Source organism: Bactrocera neohumeralis, chromosome 4, assembly GCF_024586455.1.
Source record: "Bactrocera neohumeralis isolate Rockhampton chromosome 4, APGP_CSIRO_Bneo_wtdbg2-racon-allhic-juicebox.fasta_v2, whole genome shotgun sequence".
NCBI classification, from domain to species: domain Eukaryota; kingdom Metazoa; phylum Arthropoda; class Insecta; order Diptera; family Tephritidae; genus Bactrocera; species Bactrocera neohumeralis.
Window position 1 is genome coordinate 24,481,133 of NC_065921.1, and position 12,471 is coordinate 24,493,603.

At 37.7% G+C, this 12,471-nt stretch overlaps 2 protein-coding genes across 2 annotated transcripts in view; one reads left to right on the plus strand and one right to left on the minus strand.

The window, feature by feature from the left end:
* LOC126757313 (calcium release-activated calcium channel protein 1) overlaps nt 1–10,702 on the minus strand; it is a 165,862-nt gene extending 155,160 nt beyond the window's left edge. Inside the window, exon 1 of the mRNA XM_050471111.1 lies at nt 10,505–10,702. Coding sequence (XP_050327068.1) covers nt 10,505–10,515 — 11 coding nt within the window. The 5' untranslated portion in view covers nt 10,516–10,702. The remainder of the gene's footprint in view (nt 1–10,504) is intronic.
* Nucleotides 10,696–12,471, plus strand: part of LOC126757301 (uncharacterized) — a 427,179-nt gene continuing 425,403 nt past the window's right edge. Inside the window, exon 1 of the mRNA XM_050471088.1 lies at nt 10,696–10,772. The gene's annotated coding sequence lies outside the window, so the exon portion shown is untranslated. The remainder of the gene's footprint in view (nt 10,773–12,471) is intronic.

Genomic DNA, 12,471 nt, shown 5'->3' on the forward strand with positions numbered 1-12,471 from the left:
AATAAGGTGACATTGTATTTATTTTGAAAATTCTTTATTTATTCTTCCAAATCAATTTCATCCCTTTCAAAGTAATCCCCTCCCGATGCAATGCACTTATGCCAACGGATTTTCCAATCTTCGAAACACTGGTTGTAGTCACTTTCCGGGATGGCCTTCAGTTCCGTCTTCGCTGCGGCTTGAATCTCCTCTATCGTATAAAAACGGTGTTCCCGGAGTGGTCTTTTGAGCTTGGTGAACAGCCAGAAGTCGCAGGGCGCCAGATCAGGTGAATACGGTGGTTGCGGAACGATATGGGTTGAGTTTTTGGCGAAATGATCACGAATTTCGAGGGCAGTATGGGATGGTGGATTATGGTGGTGTAAAAACCAATAATTGTCTTTCCGCAATTCCGGCCTTTTTAGGCGGATAGCGTTACGCAAACGACGCATAACGTTCAAATAATATTCCTTGTTGACTGTTTGACCGGTTGGAAGGAATTCATAATGCGCAACAGCACGATAATCGAAGAAAACAGTCAACATGACCTTGATGTTTGAGCGACTTTGGCCCGATTTTTTGGTCTCGGCTCTCTTTTGGCACGATATTCGCTCGATTGATCGTTGTTTATAATGCGTTTCATGACACCCTGGTAGTCGGAAAGCATCGTTTCACACACTTCAACGCGACGCCTTTTTTCCAAAAAATTCATTGTCTGAGCCTTTCGGTATGCCAACTTCATCAGCAAGGTCTCTAATTGTTAATCGACGGTTTTTCAACACCAAATCTTTGATTTGTTGAATGTGAGCTTCGTCGGTTGAGGTTGATGGTCGCCCTGGACTCTCTTCGTCTTCGACACGTTCACGGCCGGCTTGGAACTCACTATACCACTTGTAAGCATTTTTTTTAGACATAGCCTCATCACCAAAGGCTTTCTGCATCATCTCAACGTATCCGCAGCAGAAAATTGATTCCGTAAACAAAGTTTAATGCAAATTCTTTGCTCAACAAATTTCGACATCGCAAAAAACGAAAAACTCACTTTTAGCAGCTCACAAAACGACACGTATCTCAAACACTAATGAATATTTTGACATGAAATTTGACATAAATGTGACTGACAGCACTACCAACCTAAAAAAAAAAAAATTCTCCAAATCCTTCGACGCGCGCAGTTTAAATTCAAATGTCAACTTATTTTTTGGACACAGTAGTATAACGGTCGTCTTTTAGTCGAATTGGCAAGAAATTGGCATAAAATAAAAGGACAAACCCGAAATTGGAGAAAGAGATCAGTCGGGGACCTAGTAATCACAAGAATAAAATACGTCACATTTTAAAGTCTCTTCAATAAAGGCGAAACGTGATTCATAATGTGAACAATGTTTATTATTCTGATACTAGAACAGCTCATCACTCACAATTTTGATTTTGTCGATGCCACTACGGTAACTTTGATATCAAATATGCAGCATTTCTGCAAAGCCAACTATGTAAAATGCCAATAAATCAATGGAAATCGTCGAGTTTTAGCTTTTGTGGTGTAAGCATTGTTTCGATTGCCAAGCACTCAAATATTGCGAAAAAAAAAATAAAATCATATAACATATATGGAAGGGATAAGCTTCGGTGTTACCGAAAAAATCATACTCTTGCAACTCGCAAGGAGCAAAGCCAGGAAAACATCTTCAGGTGTTGGCAATATTAAAAATTTTAGCGAAAAGGTGCAACTTCATTGTTCAGCGAAATGGTGAATGAATTACAATCAAATTTGGTATTTTAGTAAATTATATTATAGGCCATTTAGTTTAATAACTATACTTAACTTTTTTTCAGCCATAACCTTAACCGAAGAGGCTAGATGCTTTTTGAGTTCACCTCACATACCATCAACAGTAGTATATAGGGAGTGAAGTCAACCGGATGTTTTCCCTGAAAATTTGAGCCCTTAATATTATACTCGTATTAACATTACGGACTGGACCAAGGCATGTAAAAATTTTCCATTAAAAATACACGACAATCGGGATTTTTTATATTTAAATTTCTATAGCTCAGAGGCACTTTATGGCATCGCTTTGACTTTAGACACATATTCCTCAAAATTGAACACTCTAAAAAGTGCCCATTGCGACAAAATCGAAACTCACACCGGCGAGGTAGTACGGCGTTCTAAACCTGATTTTTCCACGAGATTCGCATTTTTTTGTATATATCTCGTAAATGACAAGAGCTATAGAAAAAATGTAAATGCCAAACTTGTAGGAAATTTTATTTGCCGCATAAAATGTCCAAGGTCGAAATCGCTATCATTAATACTTCTCGAGATATTCGGCTTTTTAATTAAGGCTGTAAGGAATTTTCATAGCTTTTTTATTACGCATCTATGAAAATTCTTAATGTTAATGTTAAGGGCTCAAATTTTCAGGGAATTTTTTTTAGGGTATTTCCAAGTAAATTTCATCGTGGGACTGAAAAACATGAATAGTTAAAGAAAAACACACTAATGTATATATCTATCTCGAGTAGTGAAACGCACAACCGTTTGGTGAACAAAACTATTATACTCTGTAAAAAAATGTTGCAAGAGTATAAACATAAACTTGATGTTTGAATGCCAAACGAGTTAATGCAAAGTACCTTATGAGCCGAATTTCCAGCTGCGAATCGATGTTAAATGGCGCAAAATCGATTAGTTTCTGAATGGTTTGGTGTTTGGGTTGGTCGTACAGCATAAACTAAGCCAGAATTGATTGTTAGGAATTGGCAATTGGGTCCTTAGATGGACACTCAGAAGCGCCTTTCTGTGGTAAATAAAAGAAGAATTGTGCTCCATCAGGACGGCAAAGAAAAATTCGCCTTAATACTTGTAGAAGCTTGTGAGAATCGACTGCTCAAGTATATTGCCAATAGGAATGACTGTTCAAAGTGGGAAAAAGTTAATGAATAAACCGTGAGTAGCTGAATAATAAATCTAACTATGCTAAATAAAACCTACAATTTTATGCCAAAATAATGCTCTTTTAAAAATTTTGAAGTTTAAGAAGCGCTCAGACAATGTTCAACAAAATTTCTCTTCAAGAGCAAAAAATCCACTTCATAAGATCACTGTTTACCTAACACTAAACATGCTATAGTATATATTGTTTTAATAGCAAGTAAGAAAATATTTTAAAGGAATTTTCTGCTTGTTATCAAAATATTTCAAACAGAGCGAGTAAATTTTCAAACATACTGAAATATATCAACCTTACTAAATATTCATCGGAACTTAGTACTTTATTTACTTATTTTTTGTTTTAATATTCTATTTCTTCGCTTCTATTTTTAGCAACACCTGTCATTCACTTGATCTTTAATAAATTAGAGTGGAGCACACAGCTAGCACCGGTGACTCTCATTCACCTGCTCTTTACCCCCATGTATTTACTAACCATCCTCTAAGCCGCAGAGTTGCACATTTTATTTTTAGTCCTTAGTAGCCAAGTATTATTATTAGCCGTGTTAGCGTTGCTTCTGCTCCGCATATGATAAATATAAGATTGAGATTATTCTTGTGTGACAGTGCCACATTGTCGCAATGTACTTCATAATGTTAGTTGCGCTCTCATGCCTGCGCCGCTTTAATGCCTCTAATATCCTGCCATTTGCATAGTGCTGGCTGAGGCTGAGGCAGCTCATGTCAGTATTTGTAAGTAAGCATATATACATATTATACATACATAAAGACACACATATAGGTGCACAAATATATACACATGTATATATACAAAACACACATACATGATACATATTGACGCCACCGTCAGCAGGCCAATTTAAACTCTCCATAAAATTGAGTGGCTGTGCTGCCTCGCTTTGATATTTACATCACGGTGCGTGCGTGTGTGTGCGACTTGTTTATTTTGATTGAAAATAGCGCGCATGTTATTTGCATAGATAGCTATCTGCCCCAGCGTCGGCATCCTTTTCACTCTTTTGTTAGGCGAATTTATTGCTGCCGCCGCCGCCGCCGCCGCCGCTGTTTATATATTTTCTTTGGTCTGGCAGTCTAAACACTTTTATTGCTGCTGAATCGGCAGCATCGGCTGTGGAGGCAGTTGTTTTTCGTTTTCTGCTTCTTCTTCATGTTTTCCATTACTGTCATTAAACTTGTAAAACATCGAGATATTCATTTATTATAAATCTACATACATATGTGTGTATATTGGCAGTAAAGTAGTAATGTCAGCAATGCTTTTCGGTTATAAAAACCGTTAAATGACTTTGGTTTTTGTTGACTTTGGACAATTTACAAACTTAGTGTATTGTTTAGTAATGACTAGCCAAATGACAGAAATTCGAAAACAAATAAGTGTATTTTTTATAGCCTATAAGCTGACATACAATTTTATATAGATTTGTATATCTTGTCATTTTTGAGAGGAAGGGGATTGGTTTGGTATATCGGCCCAAAATTTATCGCGTTTTTATGATGAGATATTTTTTAGGGGCTGCATGAAATACAGCTACGTGCCACACTCATCGAGAGAGGCTAGGGCATAACATCCTTCCTGCTGAAAACGCTAGAGAAGATCTTGGACGTGCACATTAGGGTCGCAGCGCCTATAGGAGCTTGTCCAAGGCGCAGCACATATACATATACGAAAGGTAGAACAGTAGAGACGGCAATCCATACACTCTTATTGAATATCGCAAAGGATTTGAATATAAGGAATACACTCTAGGAGCATTCCTGGACATTTCTGAAGCGTTCAACAACGTCTTTAAGGAACCTTTTCTGACTAGTATCTAGATCAGCAGCTTCTTGACCTGCACAAGGATAAGAGTAGAATGGAAAGCTAGAATGAACAAGGAAGCCTGTGGAGGTACTCCACAAAGTCTAGTGCTATCTTCGCTTATATGGGCATTAGTGGTGAACTAATAGCTAAGAGACTAGAACGGAAAAACTCCTAAGATAGTGGCAGAAGCGCACGACATTGTCATCCTTGTAATGGATAGGTGTCTGCAGACCATTAGCACTATTATGACCACCATTCTCAATACAGTCCAGAACTGGGCATCGCAAGCGGGTCTGGGAATGAACCTGGAGAAAACGTATCTTCTTGTGTTCACAAGAAAATTTCTCAATGAAGTTTCCTTCAATAAATAGGACACAATTTTGTCTTAAGGAACGTACCAAGTACCTTGGGGTCTCATTCACTGGTGCTATGGAAGCATAATTTGGAGGAAAGAGTGAGAAAAGCTAGTAATGATTTAATGACCAGATGGTCTCGCTCTCTCCATATCTCTTTCACTGGTGCTACACAGTAGTATTCTGCTCTACGGATGGACATGCGTGCGGAAATCACCTACCGGAAGTCAATGGAAAGGGTTCAGAGGTTACCTTCGCTGTGCATAACGGGAGCTTTAAGAATAACTCTAACGGTGGCTCTTGAACTGCTACCAAACTAGACCTCTTCGCTGAAAAATTGGCGGGACGACTACTGGCTGCAAGAGAATTTACATATAGAACCTTCGAGCATAGCTCGCTGGGTAATGGCGGTTTGGCAAACACCGACTACATGATCCCACTATTCATCTGGGAAAGAAAGTTTGAAGAAAAAATAGAACGACTTCATTTCTACTGGGTGCCAAGTCACAAAGACATCGTGGGCAATGAAATAGTGGAAGAGATTGCCGAGAGTGGTGTACCGCTGACAAACGAAAACGTGATCCACATTGGAAATACATTGTCTATGCGATGATATGAGCATGGTAAAGCATGGTAAGGAAAATCAATACCTGGATAGATCGAACGCATGCTATATTCCTCCTACTTGCACTCGATAGAAGCTACTGTAGGAATTTGATCAGAATGCTCAGTGATCACCGCCTGAACAGCTCGATAAGACTGCATAAAATGTCAAGAGTATGGCAGCAAGGAAACAATGGAGCATCTCTTGTGCACTTGTTCCACATTGGCAAGGCTACGCTTTAAGCATCTGGGGGCCCACGGTATGAGACACTGGAGGTGGTATCGATAGTGAGGCCACATAGTCTATTAAAATTCGCATCAAGCGCAGGCATCCTAAAGGATGATTACTCCGCATGGACTTAATAACTGAGATCCATCTAGTACCGCAAAGGACCAAAACTGGTTTATTCATGGCTGGGTGGAATAAATTCCAGACGAGAGGTCGCTTACTAAACGAAATATATTTACTAAATAATATATAAAAGATAGTGAAATAATGTCTTGATCTCTTAGTGTATGAGGGTACAACAGACCTTAGGTCACAGTGCAATCCAGATCTATTTATCTTAGTGTATCTAATATTCTATTTCACGATAAACCTTCAATGGGTTTTAGGATACAGTGATATTCCTGGCAAATGTAAACTAGCCAGAGCAGGTACCACCCGACAATTAGAATTCAAATAAATTGTTGAAATGATATGTAAAAAAGGAGCTTGCCGATGTCCAGGTTTCTATATATTGCGGCCTAAGCAATTCGATCTAAAATAAAAATTTCAAAATGATTACTTATAAATCTGTAGAAAAGTAGCTATCGCGATATGGAGAGTTTTTTTATATTAAATTTCTCGAAATGGCGGCGGTTTGAACAAAAAATATCGAATTTGGGCCTTGTTTAACGCTCTCTATGAGCTTGTGTACGCTCTTCAATTTAAAAGTAGGCAAAATTGGGAGGATATAGGAAAAGAACAATATTTTACACTGAATAATCTTTAAAGATATTAAAAGATATTTTCGTCTAACTTGGAACCAGCATTAATACCAACAACAATGTTAGCCTCGAAATCCAACGCAAAAAAAGTCTTGTCAACGGGTGCTACTTCGGACTGAGTGGCAGTTGAGACGTAAAGTCCTCTCTCGACGAACAAAAACCAAATTCTACAAGTCACTAATCATCCCCGTCCTGTTATATAGTGCAGAGATATGGGCGATGGCAACATCGGATGAGTTTTCGGCGTTATGAGTTTTCGAGAGAAAGGTGCTGCGAAAGATTTATGGTCCTTTGCGCATTGGCAGCGGCGAATACGGCAGTCGGTGATGAAGTTTATGAATTTTGTCTAACAGTGTTTTTTTTTTAGAAACTTGGAATCTCTATACACACACTAATTGCATTAACTGAAATGGGCCCCTTTTTATACACTGAACATGGTATATTAAGATTGTCACGAAGTTTGTAACACCCAGAAGGAAGCGTCGGAGACCCTATAAAGTATATGTCCGTCTGTCTGTCCATCTGTCTGTCTGTATATATACGAACTAGCCCTCAGTTTTTAGGATATCGTTTTGAAATTTTGCCAACGTCATTTTCTCTTTAAGAAGCTGCTCATTTGTCGGAACTGCCGATATCGAACCACTATAACATATAGCTGCCATACAAACTGAACGATCGGAAAAAAGTTCTTGTATGGAAAACTTTTGCATTTGACAAGATATATTCACGAAATTTGGTACAGATTATTTTCTAAGGCAACAATGTAATCTCCGAAAAAATTGTTCAGATCGGATTACTATAGCGTATAGCTGCCATATAAACTGAACACATAGTTACTAAAAGAAATGCACCTGCGAAGGGTATATTAGCTTCGGTGCAGCCGAAGTTAACGTTTTTTCTTGTTTTAATTAAATTACACTCGTTAGCTCACAGTTAGCTCACAGTTATGCCACATTACATACTTTCAGTCAGCTAAAGACATCTATTTTGATATTTGTGTTTCTGTATCAATGTCCTTTTCGTGTCGCCTTCTCTCTCCGAAAATTGGTAAACACAATACTATATATTAATTACAACAACAAAAAATAAATAAGACATAGAATTTCGAGACAATTTCAGTAATTGAGCAAACAATGTGCTTTCATGTTGAAGTTCGCCACCACCTGCCCCTCCAAAGACCACTAACGCGTTGGGAAGAAAAAAAACTTTTCGACCATTTCGTAAATTATTTCGCAATTTCGCAAATTGTTGTGAAATATTAGCTGTTTCTAATTGTTTGACAACTACGCTGTGCTCTAGGCTATTAATATGTTGCATGCCACACGCATAAATACGCCAAAAGCCCAGCAATACATTTGTGTTTGTGCCGCCGTTTGACGGACTCAAATTGATGAAACGCTGATGAATTGACTGGCCACGCCCTCAAGGCATGTTTGTATAGTAATGCGTGCGCATGTGTGTCTGTGTTGCGTGTGTGCAAGTGCCAGCAAGCACAAACATTTCAATTTTACGACCACTACCGACGCAGTCAACGCTCAGCGTGTCGGCGGCAGGGCAAGCAAGCGCATAAATATAAAATTAATGATAATGGCGCGATTGTATGGCAAATCCTGTCGCCAGGACAATCGACAATTCACTTGCCAAGTGGCAGGAGCAACAATGGCCAACGAGAGATGTGCCGCGGAGAGCGCGCCGCTGATGAATGCGCGTAAAATCACTAAGTCCATAAAGTGAAATGGCGGGGCGGGCGGGCAGAAGCGCTGAATAAACAACAGTCGATACTAAAAATCTTTACGACTTCATAAACTATAAGTGCGAAAGTCAATAAGCGCTGCGGAGTACTGTACGCACACACACAAACACACACATACAAATAAATACAAAATATAAATATGGCGAAGTGAAAAGCGAATGTAAAAGTTAAGGGTCATATTTTTAGTGCGCTTGTTTACATGTAAAATGCAGCAAATAAACTTTGAAATGGAACACGAAGTCATTGTAAGCAGCATGTAAATGCCGAAAAGCTCACTGAACTCTAAAAAAGCTCGTTAGGGAGTGCATAAGCGTCATGGCCGCTTTCAATCAGATTTTTATTTATATTTTTTTCGATTTTTAACGAATAAACAGAAATATTTGCAATGTTTACTGAAAGTACAAAAGTGGCTGTTAGTCTAGGCTTCGCGAATGTCTGCATTTTATTAATTTGAGTGAATGATTCGTTTGAGTTTTGAGTGTTGTATTTCCTATGGCAAGGTTACACCAGGATTGTGCATCAAAATATTGGACGCAGGGTTCCACATTGGGACAAAAAAAGCACCTGGAAATTGTAATCAAGATCCCCGGGTAAATGGTATTTCAAAAATTCATGTATTTTGCTAAGTTGATAGCAGTGTCCTTAATAATTGTGTAAAATATGAGCGCGATCTGTCAAACGGTTTGTCTACAGCAGCTGCTTAAGTCGATACACCTCAGTAGTGCGTTGCGATTTTTACAATGGATAAAAATATCGAACAAAGAGTTTGTCTCAGTTTTTGTATTTCCAACCAAATTTCGAGGGCGGAAATCGTTACGAATGTTGAAAAAGGCATTCGGTGATTCAGTTTTATCAGAAACACAAGCTGACACAAAGCCTTCAAGAACAAACAAGAGATCGTTGAAGACATGCTTTGTTCTGGACGAACTTCGACTTCTTCAACTAATGAAAATATGAATGAGACATGGGTTTATGAGTTTGACATGCAAACAAGTCAACAATCATCGGAATGAAGGGAAAAAACAAGCCGAAACCCAAAAACCACACAGAAGCCGTTAAAAGATCAAGATGATACTCATTGTTTTTTTTTTTTTTTGAAATTCGTGGTATGGTGCATTATGAATTTGTTCCGGAGAGGCAGGAGGTCAATAAGGAGTTCTATTTGTCTATATGAGGTTACGATACTCCCTTGAAGGTACGTATTGTCTAATAATGCCCACGTGGATATCTTAAAACGTCTTTTGCGGAATTTCGTTGGCAAGGTAGGCATGTTCGGGCCTACAAACGTCAGTTATGGTTAATGCTGGGCCAAACGTATCGTAACGTTAACAATTTAGGGGAGGCTCTAATATTCCCTTCCTCAACGTGGTAAGAACATACGAATGTACGAACAATATCAATAGAAACGTTACTTTACTGAAGTTCCACGCCCTCAACTTGTGCTTGAGTAAGCTCGTTTGAGGATACTGCCATTGATATTTCTTCGATACGAGAAAGAGCATCTGCGACGATGTTATTATTCCGGTTATGTGTTGGATATCAGTTGTAAGTTGACTAATGACATCCAGATGGAATTTGGAATTGCTAAGGTGTGGCTCGATCGGGCTCTTGAGAAAAAGCGTGTAGCAAAGGTTTGTAATTCGTGCTTTGAAAATGTACCGAAATTTTCGCTTAGATAGCGTAAAGTTCAAGGTCGCATGGATGGTGTTTCAATATTTTTATTTTATTTTGTGCAATAAAAAATGTACCTGTGAAGGATATTACACCTTCGGTGCAGGCGAAGTTAACGTTTTTCTTGTGTTTTAGTTTTGTTTGAAAGTAAAGAATAGAGGGCGGTTAGGAGTAATATTGAATCACTGATATTAATGGTAACCAAGGTATTTAGTATATCCTGGAATGGTTTAAAAAATAGTTTTAGTTTCTTCTTACAAAATTTCGACCGCACTGTTTTCTTTAATTTTACCTTGACTTTCACTTTTCTCTTCTCCAAAACCAAAAGTATGCGCAAAAATGTTTTCTTTTTTTATAAATTCATGGTTACTCACCTTTCACTCATTCCATAAGAAAATAAGTCCGAATCCAATTTATATTTGCATTTTGTACGTAATTATCTTGTTGTTTACGTCGGAGTATCACTTCAACCAGCCAATTGTTCACACAAAAAGCGATTAAAAAGAAATAGCAGAACATAAACTCTAAGCGGAAGAGCATATCTAACGGTTTGTCTATCTTTTACAGTTGCTTGACGCAGTTCACATTGTTAATTGGTCTCGCGTAGCGTGGGCATGCGCTCCTTTGAAGCTGGAAAAGAAGGTGAGAATGCAATTAAACATTTACAACAAATAATTTTAAGTAAACACTAGAAAAGAGCAATTTTATTAACACCCACGAAATACACAGTTATTTTTATAAACAAGCTGCTTAAATATAAGCGAAAATATATTCGGTGCCATGAAACGGTGAAGTATTTGATCAAAGAGATAGAAAATAAGCGACAAAAAACCAAAAAACAAGATAAAGAAAAAATGAGTTCAAGAATGAAAATTAAATAAAAAAATATAACAAAAAAATAAAAAGAATTGAAAAAAAAAATAAAAAAGTATAAAAAAATTTTTAAATATATAAAAACATCAAAAAAATAAAAAAAAATTAAATAAAAAATTGTAACAAAAAATGTCTTCAATAAAAATAATACGAACTGTTGAAAACGACAACAAACAAGTGACGTGAAATGGAAAATAAACAGACAATATTTACTTGTTTTATGCTCTCTGCCCGAAAAAAGTACAGCAATTGAATGCTGAAAGTACCGTTTTAATGGGTACAAGCGCCTTTTAGTAGCGATATTTATTGCAATCGTAATTATTGACACAGCCGAGTTGATGTTTATCCACTGGGCAATGATGTCATACTTATTTACGCCAAAAAGTATTGAATGAAAAGCGAAAACACAAACAGAAAAAAAACCGCTGTTTTGATGTACTATAGTGTTTTCAAATGCAACACTGTGCTGCCAAAAGACATTTTGCAGCGCTCGTGTATGTTCGGATGCAGCCGAAAATTACCACAGTTTTTGGAAGTCCTATAGAATTGAACTTCAATTCGGTTCACAATATTGTCTTCCTTTCCAGAGAAGAGTGAGAAAGGGGTGAGGTGTACGGGGATAGGTATAGTATATCCAAATTAAATAATCCAGTTGGAAGTTTATACAAAATCCCCGACTACTGTAGTGCCCTCCAAGCGGAGATCACAGCACTTAAAGAAAACTTACTTGTTCTGACATGGAGTGTGCTCGCAACAAGGAATATATTTATGTTATTGGTAGCCAGCGACAAATCACTAATGTTTCTTAGGGTTTCATCAAAGATGGTGAAAGAATGCCTTGTTCCATTAGGTTGCACATATAAATATGTTTTTACTCATAAATTTCAGATTCAGGGAAAAGACAAAAAATTGAGAAGATTTTGGCCTCGGTTGTTTCACAATAGGTCTCCCACAAGACTTGGTGTGCCCTCAGTTAGCCACTAAACTTACCTATCTACTTAATGCCGTTAAAATACCTCAACTACTGAAGATTATATTCGGTAAAAAGTTAAACAGCGGTATACCAGCAGCTGGAGCACTGCACAGATTTATTGTAATTTTGGCATTAAAGAAATAAAGGGTCATCCATTTCGTAGTTCCCTACTCTTTTAAATAAATAAGATAGAAACTTCAAATTTAATGGGGAATGTTTATTATCATTCGAAAGATCAGAATCATTGATGATGATTGGATTTATTTTTTGAAGAATATCTCTTTCAAATATTGGCCGCGGCTACGTCGCAGATGGTCCATTCGTTGAATCTAACTTTCGATGAGTTGTTCGAGCATTTCGACCAGTAACTGGTGAATGACACGTGTGATGTTTTGCTCCAAGGCCCGAATCGAAGCGAGATTGTCCGCAAAGACTTTAGCCTCATATATCCTCACAGGAAAATGTCTAACAATGCGATATCACATGATGTTGGTG